We start from the raw sequence: 25,117 nt of genomic DNA, 5'->3' as shown, positions 1-25,117 counted from the left end.
AAAGAAGACATTAAAATTGCACTTCCAAACCACTTTAAACCTAATTCTGGACAATACAGGCCTGAGACAAAATGAGATGTGTTAAAAATTATGGCTCTGGTTTTCCCAAAATATTGACCACCCAAGTCTATATTTAACTTCAGGTAGAATTGTGTTCAGCATGCCTGAAAATTGGGCTCTAAATTAAAGTGTTTTTACCTGGGTAACATCCCTGTAAGTACCACCCACAAATTGTATAGTTTCTTCCCACAGGAAAATTTTCTTCTGGATTATTTTAAGATGAAAGCACAGACCTGTGTCAGCCCTCTTACAGGCTGCATACTAATGCAAGGAGGAGAAGGAAGGATTTATTTGGAATCTTCAAATTGACCTCAGTGGGATTGGGCCTGGACGCATTAAAACATTTATGAAAAGCAGTTTTGGAGCATGAAGAGTACCTAATCTAAAACATGAATGTCTGGGTAATATTAAAAGTAATTTGTTTCAAAATTGCAGGCAGCAGAGGAGCAAGATCCTGGTTGCTTTAAGGACTAAATTCCTTCAACTTTCTGTTGTCTTTTTTATCTTTTTTTTTTTTTTTAATGTTGCAGAGAACAAAGCTGTTGTTTTCCCTCAGGCTCTTCCTTCCTCAGCACTGACCCAAGTGTTAGTGACACTCCTTGCTTTCAACTAGGTCCTGCATTGTCCTGATTTTTACACTAATGTGCCAGCATAGCGCAGCTCAATCCTTTCCCAGGAATGACGTAGGCAGTTGAAGGCATTAAAACAAATAGACCTCCAAAATTAATGTGTTTTCCAGGAAGTAAGCATGAGGGTATCCAAAGCCAGGGGGTATGTTCAGAACAGGGGAATTCAATTCCAGGGTGTCACGAAATGTTCTCCATCACTACAGCATGGCAGAAACCTGTGCTTAATGCTATGATAGATGCTCTAAATATGCCACTTACTCAGAGTTATTGGATATGGGAACATGCAAATCTACCAATAATGCTTTTGCTTTATGAAGGACACAGCTACCAGAGGAAACTGGCTCCTTAAGGGTTTAACAGGAGCTTTTCAGATGGTTTCTAGCCCAAACACAAGCTGCTGTTTGTGTATGATCTGTAACAAGTGCCTGCATGAAGTCACCTAGGGAAAGTGAAGCCAGTCAGCGATGGGAAACTCTGTGTTATGAGAGCAAACAGATGGGTAGGAAACATTTGTGCCCTTCCCTGTCCAGTCCATCTTTTCTCCAGTTCCCAAATCACTGCCTTTTCCTGTTGTCCTTTACTATTTATTCCCAGAGCCTCCCCAGGTGAACACTGACCATACACACACTGGCTTTTGAACACATGGATGTTGTGCTGCGTCTCTTCCAAGGAGGAGGAGCCGTGTAGTCATCCCAGAGCTATAAAAGACATAATTTCAGTAAATAATGTGGCAGCCCAGCTTTTGACTAGAAAAGATCTGCAAGAGCATGTGATGCCAATGCTTATTTTCTCTCCTGCTCTCAGAGGGACATGAAGGAGTCACCTCACCAAGGGCTGTGAGTGTTCCCATCCAAAGGCTGTCCATGCTGGAAGTCAACGCCTCGCTGTTTCTCCCAGCCTCTCTCCAAAGCCCTCCCCTGCATACCTTTGGCCACCTGGAATTTTTTAGAAATTGAGGTATCTAAGATGTGGCATCTTGGAGTTGAAAAGCAAAACATTTTGATTTGAGAATTTCCTTTCGATGTCTCTTGAGAGGTGTGGTTTCGACACTTGGTGCCCTTTTATTTAATTTGTGCTTCCTGCTTGGGCTGTGTCTTAGACAACTACAGCCTGTTTCTCAGACAACTCAAATTTTAATCAAACACAACTACTTTCTTTTCCTGCTTGTTTTTCAGAAAAAAAAAATAGATTTGTTGCAGGGCCACAAATTTTTAGGGACGAAGCAAAATCTCTGCTAAAATTACCTGGAGAACATTTTTCAAGTAGGCCTACTTTTTATTTTTTAAGGTCTATTCCTAGTGAGGAATCTTTGATGTAGTCAGCAAGACTTTTCTTCTGCCTAGAAGATCTATTGATATACAGCCAAATAGAGAGCAGAGAAAAAACCCACTCTTGTATGTCACCAGATTCTTAATCTATTTTATGAGCCTTAAACACTACAACTCTTTGCGCAGTGGAAATTTCAAAAGATCCAGAAACTCCATTTTTTTTCTCTTTCTGTGGCTTTTCTAAACCTGAAGTTTTACATTTCATGAGTATTTTTAAACAGCACAAACCTTTTTAGGCTTGTTCTTACCTTCCTAATCAAGGAAGAAAGAAGAAATCCTGTGAATCAGATCCCACGTGCATAATCACACAACTCTACGAACTAAGCGCATCCATAAAAAGCATTCAGCTCTAACATTGCTGTATAGGGAATGCTTAGACTTAAAAATTATGCTGTTTGGACTAGCAACTTTGAATACATGTTATGAGCAATCCATCTGCACTAGTACTTTCTATTTTCTTTTTTTAACTTAAAGCAGGGGACATGAGAAACCTGACAGTGCCTACAATAAACCTGCTGATGACTTCACCTTTTGTAATTCTCCTTCCTCTTTTTGTTTCACATTTCCATTATACTGATAAGCATACAGTTAAAATGTTTTTTTAAAAACTGATGAATTGCCAGCCAGCAGGTTTACAGTAGTAACCTCAACCAAGTTTATAATGATTTCACATTTGTTACCCTTTGTAGAGCCAATGCCCACTATAAATGTTGGGAGTTGGGTAGGGTGAATTTTCTACTTACCTTGGGAAGACTCATTTACAGGGGATTTGCCATCTTTATTTTGGGGCACAGAGTCCCATCCCACACGGGGGGCTGACCACAGAGGTGAGGGCATGGTGGCCAGGGATGAGGGGTGTGGACATGGGGGAGCAAAGGGCTCCTGGCCATCCCAGAGGAAACCTTCATCTCCTCCCTATTGCCTTTATGGTTAAGAGAGTGGGGACTAACAAGGGAGGAGCTTCTCATTTGTTTCACCTCAGCCCAATTTACAGCCCAGCCTCAGCAGTTTCCAGAGACAGCAGTGGGTTTCCTCGATTCATCTATCTTCCTGCTCAAAATCCCTTGTTTCTTTCCATCACACAAAAGCAATCTCTTTACATGTCAACCATCTCCAGACAGGAATCTCATCTGGCAACAGGGATCAGCTTCAGCCCTTTTCTCAACCACTCTCCAATGTCTCCACCCTGAGGTTTTTTCCCTCTCCCATTAGTCATCTAGGTTTCAAAGCACAGCCTTGAAGATCTAGGTGAATGCCCTTCTCCTTTTTTATACCAATTTTGTTTCTATTTTGCATCTTCCTTCCAGTCCCATTTCACTGTGACAACAACATTTTCTTCTTTTTTTTTTTTTTTAAGGCTTAATTATTCTTTTTCTGCATGTCCCTGGATCCTATCTCCAAATTATAGCTCCATGAACAACCCTCTAAATAGACACTGGGAAATCACACAAGAGAGAGACACTTGGAATACTCCAACTCCAGGGAAAGGTTTGATCAGAGCTCACACTATTAGACACCAGAGAGCCCAGCTACACAGGCCCAGGAAACTCAGTTTCATTAGCTCTACTCATCATCCAACTACACATTTCACACTCTATCATCTCCTCTTATTTATCTATTTCCTCCTCAGGTCTCGAGTGTTTCTCCCCTCTTTACTGGGTCCTGAGGCATTTCCATTATACTTCTTTCCCCCTTCTATTATTTTAGCCCTGCTGTCTTTTTCCCCACAGTGTTTTGCTCTGCATTTAGAGCCAGAAGATCAGCAAGCGTGGACAGGATGCAATGATTCATCCCTCCAGCTCTCACCTCAGCTGTATAGCTACAGCAGGGAAATGAGATGCCATATCTAAGCTGTACCTGGGGAAGCAAATGTGCAGTGGAAGCAATAGGGCTAAAGCTACTGGGGGAAAAAAAAAAAAAAAGCTTGCCTTGGAAGTAAATTTATTCACTTATCTGCAAAACAACATTTTTAGCAATATGGCTCATTTGTTCTGTTTCAAGGTTTTGTGTCTTAGTTGCTTGATTAATTGTGCCGATTTCGTTTTGTGTTTCTTATTCATTTGTCTCCTTCTGGTTGTGGGATTCTTTAGTCCTCAGTGCCTAAGAGGAATGTTTGGCACCAGGATGGGAGTGCTGTCTGGGAGGTTGATGCCATTTCCCACTCTATTCTGAAATGCTTGTTGAGCCCTTGCAGTGTTCTAAGTTGCGAACATAACTCCAGTGTGTTTTCCTCCATCGGCTCTGTTTTGTGGCCTGCAGTTACAAGGTTTATTTGTCTGGGTTAGAAGCAACAGGGACTTCATAATATACTGCATTTTTTAAATTCATTTGCAGAATTTCTTTATAAATTAAGGTTATTAAGTTGCTCTGATTTACGTGTGTTCAGCAATTTAGTCTCCTGGCAAATGAATAAGGACTTTACTTAAAACACTTTTCTAAAGATATTTTAGAATTTATTTTCTTTTAGCCACATCCATGAGGGGAGATCAGGTCCTCATGAGCATGGATATACCTTCTCCAGTGCTCCAGAGTGGGAAGTGCTTACACTGAGTGGTTTGAAACACAAGTGGTACAAGAAGGGCTGTCCGGATATTCCCTTCTGCTATTATATAAAATAAGACACCTTCCAGCAGGTTCTTTTTTACCTCTTTTCCAAATATTGGGCTGAAAGTATTCCCAAGGAGGTGAGGAACAGCCCAGCTGGAATGCTTGGGCTGGGGCAGGCTTTAGGACTGGCTGCCCCAGGGACAGCCATGCAATCTCAGTGTGCTCCTTCTTGCGTCTTTTCAGGATGCCCAAGGGCTTGGACTGAGTCAGAGTTTCACTTCCCAAATGCTTCCCCAGTGGGGACATCCCTGGAGACCCCCTGAGGTGACTACAACTGTGCTGAGCTGGCTTGGGATCGATTCTAGACAGGATTTAGGGAAGGCAACTGCAGGAACCCTGGAAGGGAGAAGCTGCTGTGCCATGGCTCTGCTGTCTGTCCCTGAAGGGGTTCATTTCTCTGTGCCTGATTTCTGTATCCCCATTTCACCTCAAAGGAGACTTCTTTCCTCTGCTTGGTCCACTTAAAAACGTCTGGTACAATGAATATGGAGAACTATAGTAGGAACTTGATCTCAGATGGCACTATTTAATTTCATTGTAATAATGGTAATAAATGTACTAAGCACAAACAATGTGCTCCATGTAGAAATAGATTTAATACATTTAACTGGATTTTGAAATTGGTTCTTGTGAATGGACACCCATTCTTGTTCAGATCACAAGAGGCATCTCAGATGGTACTTTGAAAGATGATAGAATACCTGTCATCTTGATACCAGGATAAAGTAGAAAAGGAACATTAGATTTCTACTCCAGGCCTGTGAAAAGAAATTTTTTTTTCAGATACTTGGATTTTATTTTATTATGTTTCCTCTTCTTCATTTAATTTAATAATATGTTTCAAATCTATTTATCCAAATGCATCTGTTTTATACTTGGGGAAATACAATCTGAAAAGAAAATGTAACTTTTTTCCAGTAAAGTTAAAAGAATGAAAGGCAACTAATTTTAACATATTGCCACTTAATGTCATCTTGTTTGCTGATAAAATACATGGTAAAGCATTTTCAGAAATCAATTCTTGAAACAAAACAGAGCTTTCCTGGCTAATGAATGGAGATGCATTTTTTTATTTATAGGGCGTTCATCATTCTAATTCCTTTGTGTTTCACAAATATTAGTAAGTTGATCCATGCAGCACTGAAAAGAAGGGAAGTCTGATTAGCTCCATGAGGCACAGAAATCATATGGTCTGCTCACACTTACCAGAAAGGTGCATGTAAACTATAATTAGAATGAAAATAAAAAAGGAAGTTACTCTTACTAGAGTACTCAACCAGTAAAAAGCTCCCTCTGTCATTCAGTAGTTCTAACCTGAAACATTAAACATCCTCAGTCAACCAGGAACATCTAACTAGATAAAAATGGTGCATTGGTTTGTTTCTTTTTATATATATAAATACATTCCTTTGACTTCTTTCCTTTTATTTCCTGAGCCTTTACTTGATCCATAAGTTATATTTCCGAGCTTTTTCCTGCAGACATGAGGACTAGAGAAATTATTTTAAAATATCGTTGAGATTGTCATCAAATTGCATCAAATTGGAAGATGAGTTGCAAGCAGCCTGCTAAAGGAGAGGAGGCCTGTTTGTGCTTCAGGGTGACCATACCTTGGTACTTGTACTGTTTTCAGGAGTTATTATATTGTCATGTGTTACATTCCAATCAACAAATTAAGTTTTTTATTAGTCCCTTTATGTTGCCTAGGACTTAAAAGGTCGCTAATTTTGTCTGTGCAAAGTGGTAGTACTGCCAGAATATCCATACCTAAGCTTGCAGAATTATTTTGGAAATAGAGAAATCCTGTGGTAATAGTATTCAAATGTGACCACTGACAATATGTAATGGGCAATCTCTGGACACATGTAAAAGTGCATCCTTTGAAGAGTTCTGTATTAGTTTATCTTTGCTCTAACAGAGTCATTAGGGCTCTTAACAACCATTTGAAGGGTGAGGCCAAAAATGAGAAAATTCTGCATATCATTGCTGTTTTGAAAGAATACAGGGAAAATTCAGTGCAAAATGTTTTGCTGAATTCCACATTTCTTCCTCACAAATACAAGCACTCTCTCTCTCTGTAGCTCCTTGTTTGCATGTTTAATGTTATGCAACTCCATGAGTCTCCTCACTCCTATGGAATTCAGATGCTGCATTTGTGCATTTGTAGGGCTGTGACCTCGAGCAATGCTTGCTCAATGGAGTAACTACCAGTTGAGGAACAAAACAAAAATCAACTCTAATTGTGCCCATTTAAATTCAAACATTGAAAAATAGCTTAAATATGGTATTTCTGAATGTAAATTTTATAAAAAGTCTGAAGACTTTAGGATTCTGTTAGCTCCGTAACGAGGCTATTACATGGCATTGCTCAGATTGATGTTGAAAATAATGCAGCTGCTCTTGCAGCTGCAGCAAGAACTCACAGAAGCCAGGATGCAAAGCAGGCTCTGATCAAAGTCCCTGCCTTTAAATTTCTGCTGTGGGTTTGTTTTTCTCTTACTTATTTATTAGCTTTTTTCCAGCATCCTCTGAAATGGTGGAATGGCCTTGCTGGGAACAGCTGAGGGTTAAAGCCTTAATGGCTTTACTTTGCCTCACAAATGAAAACCCTGGAATTTACTGTCTTCTGCAAACCAGAATTACTCTGACAGCAGAAAATGCTGGTTATTTTTGGTTTGTGTTTTGAACACTTCAGGGTTGGTCAGCATTAAGACAGTAACTGTCAAGAAAACAAGAGCATCAAAAAGGAGGAAAGATACTTCACAGGTCTGCTGATGTATAAGAGCATCTTCCTGCTTCTGGTATTTAAAAAGGCATTTATGCCTTTGGGTAGGAGCTGATGAACCAACAGGCTGGCACCTCAAAATGTTTGTCTTTGTGTGGCCAGCAGGCAAGTTTGGAGCAGGGTGCATATCCAGCATCCCCCCTTCTGCTTGTTTATTCATGCAGACAGAGGGTGACAGGAATGCATTGCAGCAGCAAAAACACTGGGTCCTGGGGGAAAACACAGATTTTGGCAATCCCAAAGGGATTTGACACCATCCTCACCCCATTTCCTTACTCTCAGGTTTGTGGAGGATAACTGACGCTTTGGTTCTTGTTGGTTCTTTCATGGACAGGTTGATATTAGCTAAAAACAATATTGAATAATTTTGAAACCAAGCTTTACACATAACTTAAACCCAACAGGAAGAAATCACATCACTCAGTTTATCATAGCCTCCTTGTAAGGCCTTCAGAAAAGTTCCCAGGGAGATTTGCAGTAGCAGATGACCCAAAGAAGCAAAGAACCGTCATTCACCTCCCAAATATTAATGTACTAATGCCTGATAATTCAGTAGATTCAGTTACTGGCCAAAAGTGACCTGTACTCAGGACACAACAACAATTGTAAACCCCTGCTCCCATTTAATTCTAAATTTCAGAGCTAAGAGAACACCTTGGAAAATCTCTACTCATGGCAAAGTTCATAAGACAGAGTTTGCACCCCGGGTGTAGCCACAGCAAACACTGCAAGTTTCTCCTGGCAAAATCAGCTGGATCAAAGGAACAGATGCATTTCTCTTTCAACTGATGGAAGATGTTCGGTCACCTTAGTACAAGTTAGTATTCAGGTTGCAGTACCTTGCATCCATTGGAGCTTTGCAGAATTTTCTCAGGAAGGTCATAAAATAAAACATTAGAGTAGTGTAACTTAAAGGTTACAAAAGCATGGGCTACACAATCAGCATTAGTCTGTGACAGCACTGGCTCCAGTCCCGGTGTAATTTTTAGGAAATAAAAGCAAGAACCAACCACACATTTAATAAAATGAACAAAAACATGTTAGAATCAACTTTTGGATCTGATTTTCTTTTGGTTTTGTTTTTTTTTTTCTGTCAGTGTCTCACAACCATCACTGGATTCCCCTCGGCTGTCACTGCTCTTACAGATTTGTGTCATTGCATAAAGCCATGGCAAAGACCAGATCATACATCCTGAATGAGAAATTTGTACCCATAGAACTTGTGCCACGTGTCTTTGTGCTTATCAAGGGAAGAAAAACTTCCCTACTGTTCCTGCAGCACTTCAAGGTTATAATCCATATTGACAAAAAATATACAGCAGAGGTAATGAACATTCACAGGGATTACACTGGGAAATGAAGACACCAAGCTAAAAGAAGAAATTAAAAGCAAAAGCCATACTAAGAAACTAAAAGCTGTCAAAGTAAAAGAACTGCCTTGAATATTAATCTGAGCTATTTTAGCCAGGCCTTTTTCAGCACCTTTTCTTTCCTGCTAACTTTTATGTTACAGCTCTATTGCCTGTACAGAGTTGCTGAATTGAAGCTCTGCCTGTCAGGAGCTCTTTTCTGTGCTTTAGCTCCCAGTGGTTACTGGATTTGCCTCAGCTGCCACATTAAACCCTTGCATGTCAAATTACAAAGCAATTAGGGTGAAATGCATAGTCGTAATACACAGGTTAAAAAAACCTCCAGAAACCCTAACTCTACATTTTCTAGGTTTGTAATGATGACTTTGGAAAGTATTAAAATATATCTTTAATTAATATAATCCCCAAATTACTGGCATGTGCTTCACCTGGTGTCATGTAAGTCTTTTATCTTTCCACCTTTCTCTTTTTCCTTCCTCATAGGCTTTTTCTGTCTAAGAATGTTTAAAGTTCATTATTTCACACTGTGAGAAATGGAATAAGCACAACTTGACTATCTGCTAAAGCTGCTAGTGAAGTAAAGAGATACACAGATGAACTGTCCAAATGCTTTATCCTACATTCTGACCCCTGAATTTTCCTGATTCTCTTCAACATTACTGCAGAAATGCTGACTCTTAGCTGCAAGCCCCGTTAGCTGTGCTGTTAATAGAAGGCAGATGTGGTGGAATGAAGAAGAAGAGCCTAGAGGATGGGTCAGTGGTAGCTGCCACCACTGTGCTCTGAGTCAGGAGCCAAAGAGGGACGGATGCACAGCCCTGGCTAACTCATTTAATATCTCTGCTTACCATCTCTGCACCCCGGTGGGACTCATCAGATTTAATTACATATCTAATGCGAAATTCAGCCTCACCCTGTGAGTTATTGCACTTCCTCAATTTCTCTTACGTTGTGGAAGCACAGCACTTCACAGGACTGGTCCTGCCATGAAAATTAATTAGTTTATGCCTGAACAGGGCTTTCAACATACAGATCATTCTGTATGACAAAGTAGTATTAGATAACAAACCAAGTTATTCAATTGAATTATGGAACCATAAGAAAATTATTGTCTCTCATTTTTAATCAAGCAGGCTCCAAGCCAGATTAGCCCCTGATGATGATGCTTTGGCTATTGCAACAGATTTTATTGCCACCAGAAAAGTTTCTCCCTCCTTTGGACCCTACAGATTTCATTGGTCTATATGTAACGCACTCAATAAAGCCAGCTCTGGGTTTCAGGTGAGCCTCTACCTTCAGGGAGCAGTAATTGTTAAGACAACATGTTGAAGGTAACTAAAAAGCCTTGTTTTTTTGGAAACAAACATCTCCACTTTGTTTTGTTTGGGGTTTTTAATAAACATCCTGTTTAACCGTTGCTCACTGCAGAGATACAGGAGATGGGAAAAAGGATTCAAGAGAATAAAGTACCAGTAGTTCTGCATTTCTTTCCATGGCACCAGAGATTTCCCAGGTTATAGATGTGCATGGGATTTTGTATGCATGAACGCTTCAGTGCCCTCCCACCAGTTCTCAGACTCTTTATTAGCCTCCATAACCCAAGCAGAAGAATTTCACTACTGCTTTTAAGGGTCATCTGAGTAGAAGCTTCAAGACAAATTGTGCTGCTGAGTTGTAGAAATTCAGTAGCTAACTTGGTAAAGAAGAACTTATTTTTGTTTGCTGAGGGATAAAAGTGTATTTTTTGCGTGGTCCTCTTGGCAAAGATAAATTTCTGATCATAGCAACTTGTTTGTAGACAAAAAGTTCATCAGTTGCCATCTTTTTTGGACTTGCTAAAATCTTTGGGACAATCAGTGATAATTTGTACCACGGGAGGATCTGGACTAGCTCCATGAGATTTCTCATTTCTCATTCTCTGGCTGCATTCTCCATGCTGCATGAGCACACTTATTAAGACAAGAACAGTAGGGACCTGCCAGCACCCACTCTCTGCTCCCTTTTTCCCTCTCCCTGCTTTGCACTCTGCTGGTTCTCACACCTTTTCTTCTGTTTATTGCTCTTACATTGGAAATGAGATAGAACAGTCGTAAAGAACAACAGCACCAAAGAAAAAAGAGCCACAACAATAAAAGATGAGACAAAGAAATGCTGGTTAATGACGTCTATCCAGGGAGATTCCTCCTTCAGAGAAGTGGAGCAATATGAAAGGCATTCAGAAGGAAGACAGACCCTCCTCCCACTAAAATTCACTTTGCATCTTGATAGGATGGCCTTCTTAAACCTTCCTTCAGTTTCTACTTGCTGGCTTGCTCTTCTTCTTCCCACTCTCATGCCTCCCTTTTCTCCCTGTCACTTCTTTTGATTGGCTTTGATCTGGGGAGTTGTTGTGGGTTTTGTTATTACCAGAGAAAAGAATTAGGCACACAAAGGAAGAGACTAGATTCTAGATTTCTTACTTTCCAGTAAAGTTATTGACTGAAGCTCTAGCACTGATTCATCACAGAATCGTGGAATGGCCTGGGTTGGAAGGGACCTTAAACCTCATCTGGGATGAGCAGGGACAACTTCCACTAGACCTGGTTGCTCAGAGCTCCATCCAGCCTGGCCATGAACACTTCCAGGGATGGGACAGCCACAACTTCTCTGAGAAACCTGTTCCAGTGCCTCACAACCCTCACTGCACAGACTTTTTTTCCTGATATCTAATCTAAACCTACTCTCTTTCAGTCTGAAGTCATTCCCCCTTATCTTGTCTCTACATGCCCTTGTAAATATTTTGATTTTATTTGTATTTTTATTTATTTCTCAAGTTTCTGTACACCCTAGTATCATCCAAAGTGTAATCAGAAGGAAGTACCTCCTCCAAAGTTGCCTTTGTTCTGATGGGGTGGGTGTTGCAGCTAACTTTTTACCGTACAAAACCTCCCAAAATTTAGTGGTGGAGGTTTGCATTTGGTGAACAGAAACAGCTAAAATGGTAGCTCTAACCTCACACATCTCCTCTCAATTAATGAGAGTTAGTGAGCAAAGCTAAGGGGACAGTAAGGGGACACCCATCCTGGGGTGCTGAGCAGCCACTGGGGTTGGGATGGATCAGGGTGACCTGTTTGCCAGGGAGAGCTGGAGCAGGAAAAGGATCTGTATCCAGCCAATCTCTTTGGCTGTGTGTGAGCCAAGTGCAGGCCTTGCAAGGTGTAAGGCTCCTTCTTTGCCACGGATCTGGCAGCTGATGTGTTTTGTGCACTGCACAAGGGGTTGGAAGCCACTACAGGTCGGAGAACATCTCCTTTAGGTTTGGGCTTCCCTAGGGCTGGCTCCCATAAGGATGCGATTATTTTGTGAAGTGAAACAGAGCCCTCTCTGCACCATGAGCTTACATTGAATTCCTGCCTCATCCCGGAGGCAGGGCTGCCCAGAACAGTTCTGAGACTCAGACTTCTTAATAGCATGTGGGCAGACCTAATCAAGCCCACAGCACAGTCTGCAGCAACCCTCCTAAACCAAACTTTGCCCCTCTGCACTCGTTCTTTACAAGTACTCAGCTCCCACCATTTCAAAGCAATCTTTCAAAAAATCAATAGTTCTTCATCTCCTTCAGAACGAGAGCAAGTAGGACACTTGGACGTTTGCTTTGTAATCTCTTCAAAAATTGCTTTCTTGTCTTCCCAACAGAATTAGGAAATATTGCAGTACCAAAAAAAATAATATAGAAAAATCTCGAGCTTTTTCAGCACACTGTCTCACTGGTAGGACCAATCTTTGAATTCCTTTTCATTTAGGGATTACCCTAAGACCACTGCTCTGTTTATACCTTAGGCACACACACACATCCTTATTCCTCACACAGAGGAATTCCTTGTTCTCACAACTCCACATTTCAGGAGCCTGAAATGGTAAAAACCTTTACCATTTTAAAATTTCCGTCTTTCTCTCCCTCTTTCCTCTCCTTTAGCCATGAAACTGAACTGCTCTGCTCCCTCTGAATCCAGTCGAGGAGGGTTGGCCGGGCTTCACATCCCGTCAGACACAGCGCTGACCTTTTTTCCCTAACTGACAATGCGGGGTTTGTGTTAATGGGATGACATCACTACACAGAGCTGGAATGCTCTCCCTGCTGTCTCTCTTGTCTCTTGGTATTTTTCTCCCACACTTTTAGAGGAAGCGTATCCCTAGGAGGAATTGTAAGGAAGACAATTACACAGTGCCTAAAAATCTTATGCAGAAAACATCTTCAATTTCTCTCTCTTTATTTTTCCCTAGTCACACTTGTTACCAGATATGTATCCTGAGCCCTCGCTACACACTGAATCTTCCTTTTCCTTCTTCCAGCTTGTGATCGCTAATGTTATTTTTTGTGTTTGCTTTGCCTCACTGTCCTGAGACGTGCTCCTGGGGAGATTGGTTCCTCTTGGGTTTGAATTATAATTGTAGTTGTAAGCCTACTGTCCTTTTACATCTCTAATTTTATCCAAACAACTGGTTAATAAGATCTTTGTGCATCTCTACAGCAGTAAATAGTTAATTGAGGTGCCTAATTTTGTGTTAAATTGTTGGCAGTTTATATTACGGAGCATCACATCAGAAGTTAAGTTTTAAAGTAACACTTTAAAGAATACATGGCAGGGAAGAGGCCCCAAGGAAAGTGACAATATTAAGAGCTTTATTTAGCCATTTTGTGAGATTGGCTCACCCATTTGAGTGAGTACTATAACTTTTAAAGATGCTGCCTGTCCTGGTTTCGACTTCCTTAAAGCTTAAAAAAAATTGTCTTAATGCTGGTTATAGATTGGGCAGCCATGTGCCCAAACAGGCAGCCTTGTCTAAGCCAGCAAACCAAAGAAATACAGGGGATAGTTTTTTGTTGCAGGAGACAGAAGGAGCAGAGCTTTCCTGGTTTTCCCTTTCTCCCCTCTCCCATGGCTGACATCCTGGGTGCTGCTAGCTCATGGTCTCTATTTCCAGCCTTCTTCAAATGAAGTGGGCTAACTCAGATCCCAGGTACTTTAGTGAATCTCTTTACCCTGAGCTGTTTAATTAGCACAGAAATGCACCAGGAGCTGCAGCAGTAGAAGAGAAGGGAAATATTGACCAGCTGGAAGAAGCACTCTTTAATCACTTGGGGCAGCCCTGCAGGACCATGGCTGGCTGTATCCTTCCTTCAAGGAATGATAAGCCAGATAAAACATAGACAGGGAAAAGGGGAAAGATTCAGGGAGAGAAATCCTGTTACTATTCAAGATGATCTGAAATCGGCAGGAAGAGGGATTTATCTATTTTCCTTCTTTGCCCAAACAATGCCCAAGTATTTCGTGGGAGTACCCCTTATTTCTGGTCACACTACCTGATCTCCATGCTGCCCTTTCCCTTCTGCAAGAAGGCACATTGATAACACACCTGGTATGATCAGAAAACCTCTTTCCATTATTTTAGTCGTATTTCCCACTTAATTTTGATGTTATCCTTAAAGACCAGGATTTGTTTCTTGCATTCTGGTTCTATCACACTTAACTTCAACTTTAGTTACCATGCTATTGTGAGCAACAGAAGGATTTGGAATTGTCTTAATCTGAATATTAAGCCTAAGATTAACCCTGACCCTAAGCTCATTGTCTTTGCATGGGTGCCTAGTGAACTGATAGCTGTGAACAGTAATTATTAATACAGTTTAATATTTCTCTTATGTTTATAGCCTAATGAGTTTAGTGTTTTTCCTACTCAGCACCACATAAACAATTAATACAGGAGTTCCAGCCTCAAATAGCAATTAGGATAATATGGTTAAATCCCTGCAAACTACTATGAAAAGACCACGATTAACCTTGCCAGATTTCAGCCCGGAGTCAAATTTATTGGGGTTTTTTTTATAAACAGGTTAAATACATTGAGTAAAAACAGTGTTTAGAGTGGAAGTGCTGACAAAACCTTTACTGCAGCAATGTGGACAATGCAGCTGCAATAATGGCAAGTGTGCCCTTATCACAGCAAGAAAAATGTAAGGAGTCCTGAATTTGCACTGAATGAGCCATTACTTATGTCTATCACAAAGAAACGAGAGTACCGAACAAAAAAAAAGATACATTAAGGGTTGGATTTCTTTTTTGCCCCAAAAAGAAAACTAAAAATAAAAAAGATCAGATGTGACTCAGGCTTTCAAACAATAAAAATAGCAAGATAAAAGAACTAGGTTGCTTCATTGCCTAAAGAAATGGCTAGAATCTTAAAGAGTCTGAAACCTGATTGTGAGAGACTCACTTTATGGGCTGCTAAGGAGGTGCTGACCTTCATCATCAATAGATTGCCTGAGCCTTTGTGGTATTCAGCAGTAAAGGAAGTGCTTAAAAAGTCATCCTGCTGAAAGATGGACTGGCAAAATCTCCAGTTCAGATGTCAGCATAGCTGTTGTCGGAGCACACGCTCATTCAGAAAGTCTGTCTGTAAATCTCGTACAGATAAATCTTCCTTCATTTTTAAGTGATAAAACTGGACCATCCTCACCTTTAGAGATGGATCAGGATATCTGGAATTCAATATAAGTGAAATTATTACAGAGGAGGGCAGCTAATGACCTGTCTGTTGTGGGGCTTTGGATGTGTTTTGTTAGAGCACTATATTTCTCTGTACTAGAGGACATTGAAGGAGTGGGATAACATGAGCACCAGTGGTGTAATTTCCCTGCACTTGCTCCACAGTTTCAGACGCAGTTTTGCCCATTCCAACAGTTGCTCTGAAATGGGCTGTAGCAGATGACTGCCCTGTGATTTCAAACAGACTTCTGGGAGAAAGAGACTGTTATAGATGAAAGACTTCAGCTCTATAACTTTCTGGAAAAGTCCCATCCTTGGCTAAGCAGTACAACAACGTGGAAGCTGTCACATGTCTTCCAGCAGGGTGAATTAGCCATGCTGGGGTATCAGGCTAACACAGCTGTAGGGTGAGACAGACGGATGGGGTGTCTTTGCACAAAATGCATGTGTGTTGCAGACACAATCAAGCTCTGGATGAAAAATGCTGTGATGTTATCCTCAAGAAGCCATGCAGCATTGAACATTCACAGCAGAGAGCACAAAATACAGATAGGCCCCTAGAGATTGGAACTTCTGGGGCAGCAGAGGAGGTCCAGCCAGGCCACCCCGAACAAGGCAGCTTCCTCTTGTGCTGCAGGGGAAGGGAAAACAAACCAAAACAGCAGCAACAGCAATCTCTGCCAGTTCTGATCAGGGTGAGGGCAGGGAGAACTAATGCTCTCTCCAGATCTAGTGCCTGATTTGTCTCTGAGTTCTAGCAGAGCATTTTATGGGGTGCATTCCAACTCGGATCATGGGGCTGCTTGGACTGCTGCCACATGGTTGGGGTAAGGAACGTGTTTCAGAGTATGGAATGTGTTTCAGAGTAAGAAACTTACTCAAGTCCCCTTTTGGCTTCCCAGCTATCATTCAGTCTCCCCAGACCTCCAATCATGCCAGGGTATGATCCAGCAGCCCAGCACTGGGGAATCCCTCCTTCAATTTTCTTCTTCCTGCACAGACTCTGCCATGACAGGCAAGTGTGACCCTCACAAACAGCAACTTGTGTTGTCTACTGACAGCTTTCACTGAGATTGGTAAAACAGACCTTTTTCCTCAGCACAGTCCCACAGAATTCACATCCCAAAGAGCTGGAAACAGCAATGTAATGGTCCAGTTTCAAAGCAGCTTAATCCCCTCTGGGAACTACTGAAAGAAATTCCTCTCTCCTGTCACTCCACTCCAATCAATGCTGAAAGGTTCTGCCTTGCTGTATGTAGATTCAGGAAGAAAGCACTGCAGCCTTTGGTATTTAGAAAGGTTTTTACTTCACATCTGCAAGGCCAGAAGCTTTTTTGGTTAAAATCAAAGTTTAAATTCTGAAGAAAAAAGGGCTCATCAAAGAACTGGCAAAGAATTTAACAACTAGGTGCCAGCTAAAATGCCAGTGTGATTTATCAGCAGGTTCTTCTCTAATCTGATGTGAGATAATAGGAGAAGGTGTTGAAAGCAGACTCAAACTTGATACAGAACAAAAAGCATAAGTAATAGGGTTCATAAAATTATGCACATAAGTAAGTTTACATTATCTAGTAGGCAGGCCACTCTCCCCAAGAAGGTTTTCTTAGATAGATTGGGAAATCAACAGACAAAACCAGAAGATTTTAGAAGACAAATTATGTTATTTTCAGTTTGCATGCATATTTTCTTTCCATGTAAGCCTCTCCATTTGGAGAGACATGATTTCCTTAGTGATAGACCCAACAAAACACTTGGCTGTAGTAGCTGGTGGTGCCAGGTTCATACATCTCGTAGCAAAGATTAACCCTCAGATTTGCAGAAAGCTGAGTTTACTTATCACTGACCAGGAAAGTCATTCCTGAGAGCTCACACATTTAGAGTAGTTTCCTTCTGACTATAGCACGAAATTGTCTATATATATTCCCCTGCCTAGTGATTCATTAGAAGCATTTTACAGTAAACACTTCCAAAAGAAAAACCAGACATTTTAACAAAAGTCTTGGGGAAATAGTTAACTGACAAAGATAATGATTTTCTAAAAGCTTTTCCCTGGACACGGGTTTGGGTTTTTTTCATTGAAATAATGGTTAAAGTGAGGCTGCCTGATATAATGTGCTTCCACAACCCAAAGTCATGAAATCAGCTTGAATAACTATGAATACAATAGGAACAGTGTAAATCCTCTTGAAACAGCAAAGTTCATGTCTCTGGTCCATCAGAGAAATATCTGCAAGTGACCAAAGAATTCTTGGTCAGCAGCTTTGCCTTTCTGGCAAGGAGAAGAGACCACTAATTCTCCTCAAAGGCTCCTCAGTACTACGTGGCTGCTCAGAGGAAAATTCCTGCAAACTTCTATCTGATGCAGACTCATTTTCTAGGCTTCTATCGGACCCTCAGTGAGCAGCCCACCCAGGAGGCTGTGAAAGCCCAGTGCCTCCCCTCCAGAACAGGCTGGAGCCTCATCCTGCAGGTCCACCTGGAGCTCCAGCACAGGGCCCACGTGTGACAGTTCTGTTGGCATGACATGGCACTGAGATCATCAGGGCTCATCCCCTCAGCTGGGGCTGGGGCTGGCTGGAGTCTCTCTGCTCCGCTGCAGAGTGAAGATAAATCATCATTTCCTAAATTGCCCAGTGCTGAAGCCAGAACTGGAAAATGCGGCTTCCAATCTTTAGGCTATGCTATGGTTTGTTTTAAAAAGGGGATTGAATGTCTTACAAACAGGTAAAATTGCTGCCAGATGCAAGTACATTAGCCTTCTCCAGCTGCTTTACTGCTGCCATTCAAAATAGCTTGCTATAAATATGATTCCTTTGAGCTCTATTCTGACAAGCACAGAGCACTATCTGGGAAGGGCCAGTGGTTTTCCATGCCCACTGAACTCAGTAGGAGTTGTGATTGCTCAGCACACTGCTGAAAAAAGTCTGCTGAAATTACCTTAAATCATACAATTATCCCCTCACCTCTCGCTATTTTTCTTTCAGTCATGGAAGGAGGCAGGGAAACAGAAAGAAAGACAACAAAAGAAATGGTGCAGACAGAGCAAACCCCGAACAGAAATCAGAAAGCAATGAAAACAAGCTAGAACAAAGAGGAAACACCATTAGACTGGCAAGTGGATATTCCCAAGACCTCCACTTCATATTTCTGTGTCAAAACTGATGGGAATAGAAACATAGTTTGTCTACACTGATGAGGTGGACATTTCCCTTGGGTTTGCCGAGTTTGTGAGGGTTGGTATCACACCAACAGCATGTCAACATTCCAAAAAAACTCCTAAGGACAGCACTTTGCACCACATTGACGAGCAGCTCCACAGGACCCTTCAGGAAGGCAGCAGTTGCTCCAGGCAGCAGCGGCAGCAGCAGCAGCAGCAGTGGCCGGGTTCCCCCCAGCACTGGAGGCACAGGGGTAAAGCAGCACAATCACCACAGCAGAGGAGATGCAAAGCACTCCCTGTGCTCACTGGGTGCAACAAAATCAATGTCGACAAGGAGCACAGTCCTGGGATGAGTAGGGTTGAATGAAAATCCTGAGATGCAATTTTATGTGAAATCCGAAAATTAAGAGCTATTCATAAATAGTAGAAGGAGGGGGGCACTGGACTGAACTGAAAAATCTCGGGTGATTTTTTTATTTTCTCTAAGGCTTCTACTGTATTTATGTATAGGGGAAATCAAAAAGACACAAAGTGAAAAAAAAATGCTCCATTTTTTAATCCCAGCTCTATCAGGGCCAAATGATAGCTCAATAATCAGGGGAGTTCCCACTCTGCCCCAGCTATCCACACACTAGAGCATCAAGTGTTTAATCTTTTGGTTAAACAAAAGTCCAGTTTAGCCTCTTTTTTTCTCTACAGTATTTCCATCATTCCCTCTGTTTCCCTTTTTCCTCTAGAGCCAGAAAATGGCCACTGGATCTAAATCCTTTTCCTTCCTACAGTGAGCAGCCCCCTTTGGATTCAGATGCCTTTGTCTCCAGCAGCCAGGAATCCAAAAGCTGGGTTTTGTGGGAAAAGGTTTCTTGGTTGCCTGAGATACTAAAGAAATAATTTGACTTTGGCTATGATCTTTGAAACTAATCTGTGGTTTTCATGACTTTCTGCCTTTCAGTACTCAAACCTGAGCTGTCTCAAGCAGTCCTGCTCTTTGACAAGTCATTACTTCTGAGCTTTCAAAAGCAGAGCCCTTTCCAGTTTCAGGCTGAGCCCCCTAAAGGAGGGATCTACAGACCTTTGGCTTTATTCAAAATCTCTTATCCAGCCTTGAGTTTTATCAGTACAATATAAGAAAAGAGTTAAAGAGTGAGTACCTAACACTCTGGCAAGGTTGCAATTAATTTCTCAGAGGGGAGGGAAGAGAAAGGAGGTGTAGGAAAGCCCAGCAGGTGGGTCACTGCTCCAGCCACCAGCCTCCTGTTTCCTGGAAGCCAGAGCCAGCAGCATTTACAGTAAAACTGATTGTTCAAAGTTGTATCATTATTCCCAGATTTCTCCAGTGCTGCTAATCTCAGTTAATTATATTGGAAATCCCTTGTATTATGACCATGTAATTCATAATGTGCCAGTAGAAGTCATGGTTCTTAATAATCACATAATGGGCAAGGACTTAGACATAATCAGATTTTAGTTACCCTGTCGTGTTTCCATAATGCTGCTGTAAAACCAGCATAATCACAAAAAAGTACCAGTTATTTAAACATTTTTATCAGACTGATGTACAGTATCTTTCTCTCCCTCTGCCTCTTTTTTAAACAATGTAAGATAACAAAAATTGGATTACAATTGCTGGGAACAGACTATGATAAACTGTTTGCTTGTGTGCAGAATGAAATTTAATAATGGCATCAGTGTCTCAATTTTAGCAATGTTAGACCTGTTAAATAGTAGCACTTTGCAGCCAAAGGCTGCTTTCAAAGAGGCAGCATTAGAGCATTGTGCAAACAATGTCTCCAAGAGCTCAGCTGTCTTATAAACCTTGAAAGATGCCCTATATGCTCACAATTAACCTGGCTGCTAACATTTACTGTGCAGATGAGGGCTTGACTTTTTCCACAATACATGATGCAAAACCCCCTTTGTAGCTGTAAGGATCTTTAAAGGCCAGTGTCTGCCTCTCAAATAAAATAAAACAGAAGAAAAAGAGCCACTTTCTATTTTACAGGAATATGGTTGGTGATGAGAATAGAGAACTTGCAAGCTGGACTCTCTGGGCTCTCTCTAATGTTTTATCTCCACTCTCACCCCAATCACTTCAGCTGTGCACTTGACATCCTGGAAAAGGGTCCAACCACACTTGTTTCAGCACTGTACTGCCAAACTTAATTCAAAATAACTTGTGAAATGTTAGAGGTTTTCAGCTGGCAAGCAAATATCCTATTTCTATTTTTTTCTACCATACTGAAGGCACTTCATTTTGAAGCAATAAATATTATAGCAGTGAGTGAGTAAGGTCAGAAAGTGTCACCCTTTCCTAGTGCTTTTTTTCCCCCTTGCATTAAGAAATGAGCTGTGATGGGGACAAAAACACTTGTCACTTGAGAAGAAAGGACTTGTCTCTTCCTAAGAGGAAATGAAAAGGTGGTGAGAGAACAGCTGGAGATTATAGAATTTCTTCCTGGAATTGTGGACAGAGTGATTGGGAAATCACAGAATTGTAGGGCTGGGGCTTCTCAGCACTCTCTTAATCCAGCTCTCCTCTGAAGCAAAACACACAACATCCCTGAAAGACACTTCTGTACTGTTTCTAAAAATCTCCAGTGAGACAGGCTTCTCTATATCAGCAAGCTGATAGAGAGTTTCTCCACATCTTTCATGCTGCAAAATAGCCCATGATGGTTTTGCATCCTCATTTGTCATGAAGGGCAATTAGCCACCCTATTCTCTCTGCAACCTCTTAGCAGATCTCTTTTCAGTCTTCTCTGAATTAAATAAATTCAGTGCTCTTTGTATTTCCTCCTAGGCCATGTTTTCTAAACCTCTGTATTTTTGTTGGTTTACTTTGTATTGTCTCCAATTTGCCTCTTTGTTGGGATAGAGACAAACTGGAGATGGTGCAGAGAAAAGTAGCAAACTTGAGCTGCTGGATTGGAACTGTGGATGTTTTGCTCAACGTTTTTTGAAGAAATAAAGAAAAACTCCTCTGCATTTTGTGGGGGTGAAGAGACACATGAGATGTAATAAGCTCAAAGGTCAGGAAATTCAAAGTTATAGTTTCTGGTGCAGAATGTTTCCAGACATTTTTCAGATTTAAGGAAATTAAGGCTTTAGTCTGACATTGCAACATTTTGAGTTAGACATCCTGATCCAGAAAAGTGTGTGCATAGCATTAAATTTGAATAATATCCCTAAAGCAAGTGCTAACTCACATATTGCAAATATCACGCATTTCTTGGCTGTTCTTTAAGCCAAAATGTCTTTCCTAGATCCATCTATATACTCATGTCATATTATCATTCTTTAGATCATGTTGTTTTGCAAACATGCAAATAACAGGCAGTTCTGAACAACTGGCACTAAAACTATTGGATTGGAAAAAAAAAAACAAAGCAAATTTATTAGAAAGGAAAATAGAAATGGTTGTTTAATTTAGAGATTTTATCTGTTGGACTGCATGATGCTGATTACCACTGACATCAGGAAGGCAGAGTTATCAGAAGAAGAATTGGTGGTTTCTCACTATTTCTGCACTATTTAGCTACCATTAAATTAATCAGGAGGGACTTAGTCAGCTTCATTAAAGTTGGCCTGGGAGAGGAAAAAATAATGCTCCCTTGGAGAACTCTCACTGTCAGGGCTTAAGAATTAAGTGCTTTCTGTTTCTGGTGAGGAAAATAACTGCAGAATTTGGGGCATAGTCTTCACTCTTCTGTAATAGAGAATATCATAAACACACTACATTGAGAAACACTGCAAATTTTCCTAAATTTTTGGCATCCATCTGTTGGAATGTAGGGAAATAGGGCTTGAACATCTGGACTGGGATATGAAGGGTATGAGAAATCACTCTTTAGTTCAAAATCTCAGTGGAAACCATATCATATACATATCTCTATAAGACCTCTAGACAATTATTAACAGCTTAGATACAAAATAACATAAAACCTTTCTGAGGATCAAAAGATCTTGTCTCACACTAATCTCCTAATATCAGACAGCACAAAAAACTTCAGAAACATCAGCTTGTTTAAAACCTGCCCAGATTTATATTTCAGACCCTGTTGTTCCGCAAATAATCCTCCCCTGTGACTTAAAAATAAATGAGAAAGGTTCCTGGCTGCTGTGCACAGGAAGAAGTCCACAGTATGTCTGCACACAGTTTTTGGTGTGGAGTACCTGAGGCACGAAGCACCTCCCACGTGTGAGGCAAAGGTAGTGCGTGATTAATTCACCAGGGTGCTGTGGTGGTGCCTTCCACAGGCTGGAACATCTCATTTTCCCACAGATGGCTGTGGCAGGCGCTGTTCCTGTGGCAGGCACTGTTCCTGTGGCAGGAGGGAAGCATTAGTGCCATCTCCTTTGCACACCTTGAGCATCCAGATCAACCTCCCTGCGGCTCATTGCCCTGTGATTCACTGCTCGCAGACAAGGCTTGGTCTCGGCCACACGCCCTCTTCCAGGCAAAAATATCTGCAGGAAGCTAAAATCTGGGAAGTGGCTGTGGCACCAGCGCCTTGGGGACATCTTTTCACACCCATACAGAGCGAGGCAGCGTGGTCCTACCAAGCTTTTCATCAGCCTCCTACTGTGAGAAGCAAAAAATGAGTGTTTCTGTATAAGTACCTACATGAATAGATGTTCATCTCAAGGAGTCTATCCACTGCTAGGGCACATCAGAAAGGCACAGGCAGCTTTCCTGGCATCAGTGCTCAGGGGCAGCCCTGGGAGCACTGTAGGATTGAGGATCTTTGGGTGTGCTGCCTGCTGTGCCCATTGGGTCAGTGTCACCAGCGTGAAGGTCAGGGCACAGCCACATTTCTGCCCACCCTCCGTGCCCTGGTGCTGCCTCTTTCTGCAGGGGTGGCCTGAGGTCCAAGGAGCCATCAGTGTAACCAAAGACACTGTGTAATCCCTTCCTTTCTCAGCACACAGACTGGAATTCCTGGCCATCCACTGGAAAGAAAAGGTTAGAAAGTGGCCTTTATAGAGTTTTCCCTGTCCTCTCTCACTGAAAGAGCTGTGCAAAGATCAGACACTGTTTAACACCATGAAAGTCCTCAAGGGAGAGCATGTTAAAGGCTGTGTGTTTAGAGAATCAACTTTCTGCAGCTAAAACTCAGATTCAGAAGTTAACTTGTCATCAGCACAGGTCCTCTAGAAACTTCCTGGGGGTACACTTGGTCTTAGACACAGAACATCAAAAATGACAGTCAATCACCCTCCTCCCCAAAGCCTGAGTGTGAGATGCTGACTTTACTCTCTATAAATATTCTTTAAACTTCTAATTAAAAAGTTGTTTCCTAAATACAGCCTACTCATTTAACTTGCTTAAAAAAGAAAAATAGTAGAAAAAAACTCAGCAGTTTTTCTCTCCCTATAGTCCCATCTCTATATTTTAGGCTGCAAACCCAAGAAATTGACTTTTTTCCCCCTACTGATACTTATTGTCTTTTATGGCTGCAGAAGATTTTAGACCAGGAATGTGAAGCTTACAGATGGCTCAAACCTGGCTTGTGCCATAGATAAAGTGGGAATCTGTTATAATGATCCATTTGGACATGCTCCCATTTTCTGATCACTGAATTTGAATCTATTAATCTTGTAGACATTTCCAGCATGCCCATCACCATGAAATAAAGCTGAGAAACTGCACAGCTATATGTCTGTAAGGATTCATGCTCCTGTTCTTGCCTGAACTGCTGTTACATGTATGCCTTATAAAGTGCTTTTTTTCTCAAAGGAATACTACAAGCTGACCATAAAAAAACATACTTCCTCACTCATGTGTGTGTACAAGAGCAAAATCTGTATTCCAGAAAGGACAAGCCATATTTCCCAATAATTTTGATGCCAAAGCAGATCAGTCAGTTTCTAATTAACTCTAATTGGCTTCCTCACATGCTTTTAAGTTATTTACCTGGAGGTGACAGGTGCTCAAAAGCACCATGTATTTTCTCCACACTTTGTAAATGTTAAGCAGTATACTTGATGAAAAATAATCACCTACCACTTGTCCCTTACAACCAAAAGCCTCACTGACCTAAACAGATGCAAACCACATGTTTTACAATCACCAAGAAATGCAGCCAAGGACCATGTGGTAGATTGCTCAGCAGGTAACATATGGGGAAAAAAAGAGAGAAAGGGAAAAAAAAAAAGGAAAATACTTGGGACAGCCTTGGAGGAGGAATTAACCCATCTTGACAGCCACCATCGTGTGTGGCTCAGGGCATGTCATATCTCTCCTGGCTGGACCGACAAAGGGCTTCTCTCCAAGCCAAAAATCCTTTAGGCACCTGAACCCCACAGCTCCCTGCATCTCTCGTAGGCACTGTGATACCCAAGGACAGATAAACACAAAGGTGCAGTGCTGCTTCACCTCTCCCCATGGAAAGCAGTACCTTAGAGCTCACCTTGAAATGGAGTTTCTTTTCTATTCAGGGCCCTAAGAAACTGGAGGTATTTATCCTCCCAGCTGCCATCTACTCCTGGAAGGAACGGTGCAGGAACAGGGAGGGCAGAGCAGTTCCTGTTTAATTTGTGGCTCTGGACACTTCCTGGGTTGAGCCAAGGGAGCAAAAATATGCAATAGTCAGGGAGCTTAATTTATAGCCACAAAATTAAGCATGTTGGGAGAAGGCTCAAACACCACAA

At 41.4% G+C, this 25,117-nt stretch overlaps 2 protein-coding genes across 2 annotated transcripts in view; one reads left to right on the top strand and one right to left on the bottom strand.

Annotated features, from left to right (window-relative positions):
• The window catches only part of NLGN1 (neuroligin 1), a 484,704-nt gene that overhangs the window by 434,955 nt on the left and 24,632 nt on the right, over positions 1-25,117 (bottom strand). The window lies entirely within an intron of this gene.
• The window catches only part of SPATA16 (spermatogenesis associated 16), a 65,075-nt gene continuing 56,057 nt past the window's right edge, over positions 16,100-25,117 (top strand). The window contains 2 exon segments of the mRNA XM_039557043.1: positions 16,100-16,246; positions 18,588-18,717. Of these exon segments, the coding sequence (XP_039412977.1) occupies positions 16,100-16,246; positions 18,588-18,717 (277 nt within the window).

The sequence above is a fragment of the Corvus cornix genome, chromosome 9 (assembly GCF_000738735.6).
Source record: "Corvus cornix cornix isolate S_Up_H32 chromosome 9, ASM73873v5, whole genome shotgun sequence".
Taxonomy (NCBI): Eukaryota; Metazoa; Chordata; class Aves; order Passeriformes; family Corvidae; genus Corvus; species Corvus cornix.
This window is presented reverse-complemented; position numbering and strand designations above follow the sequence as displayed.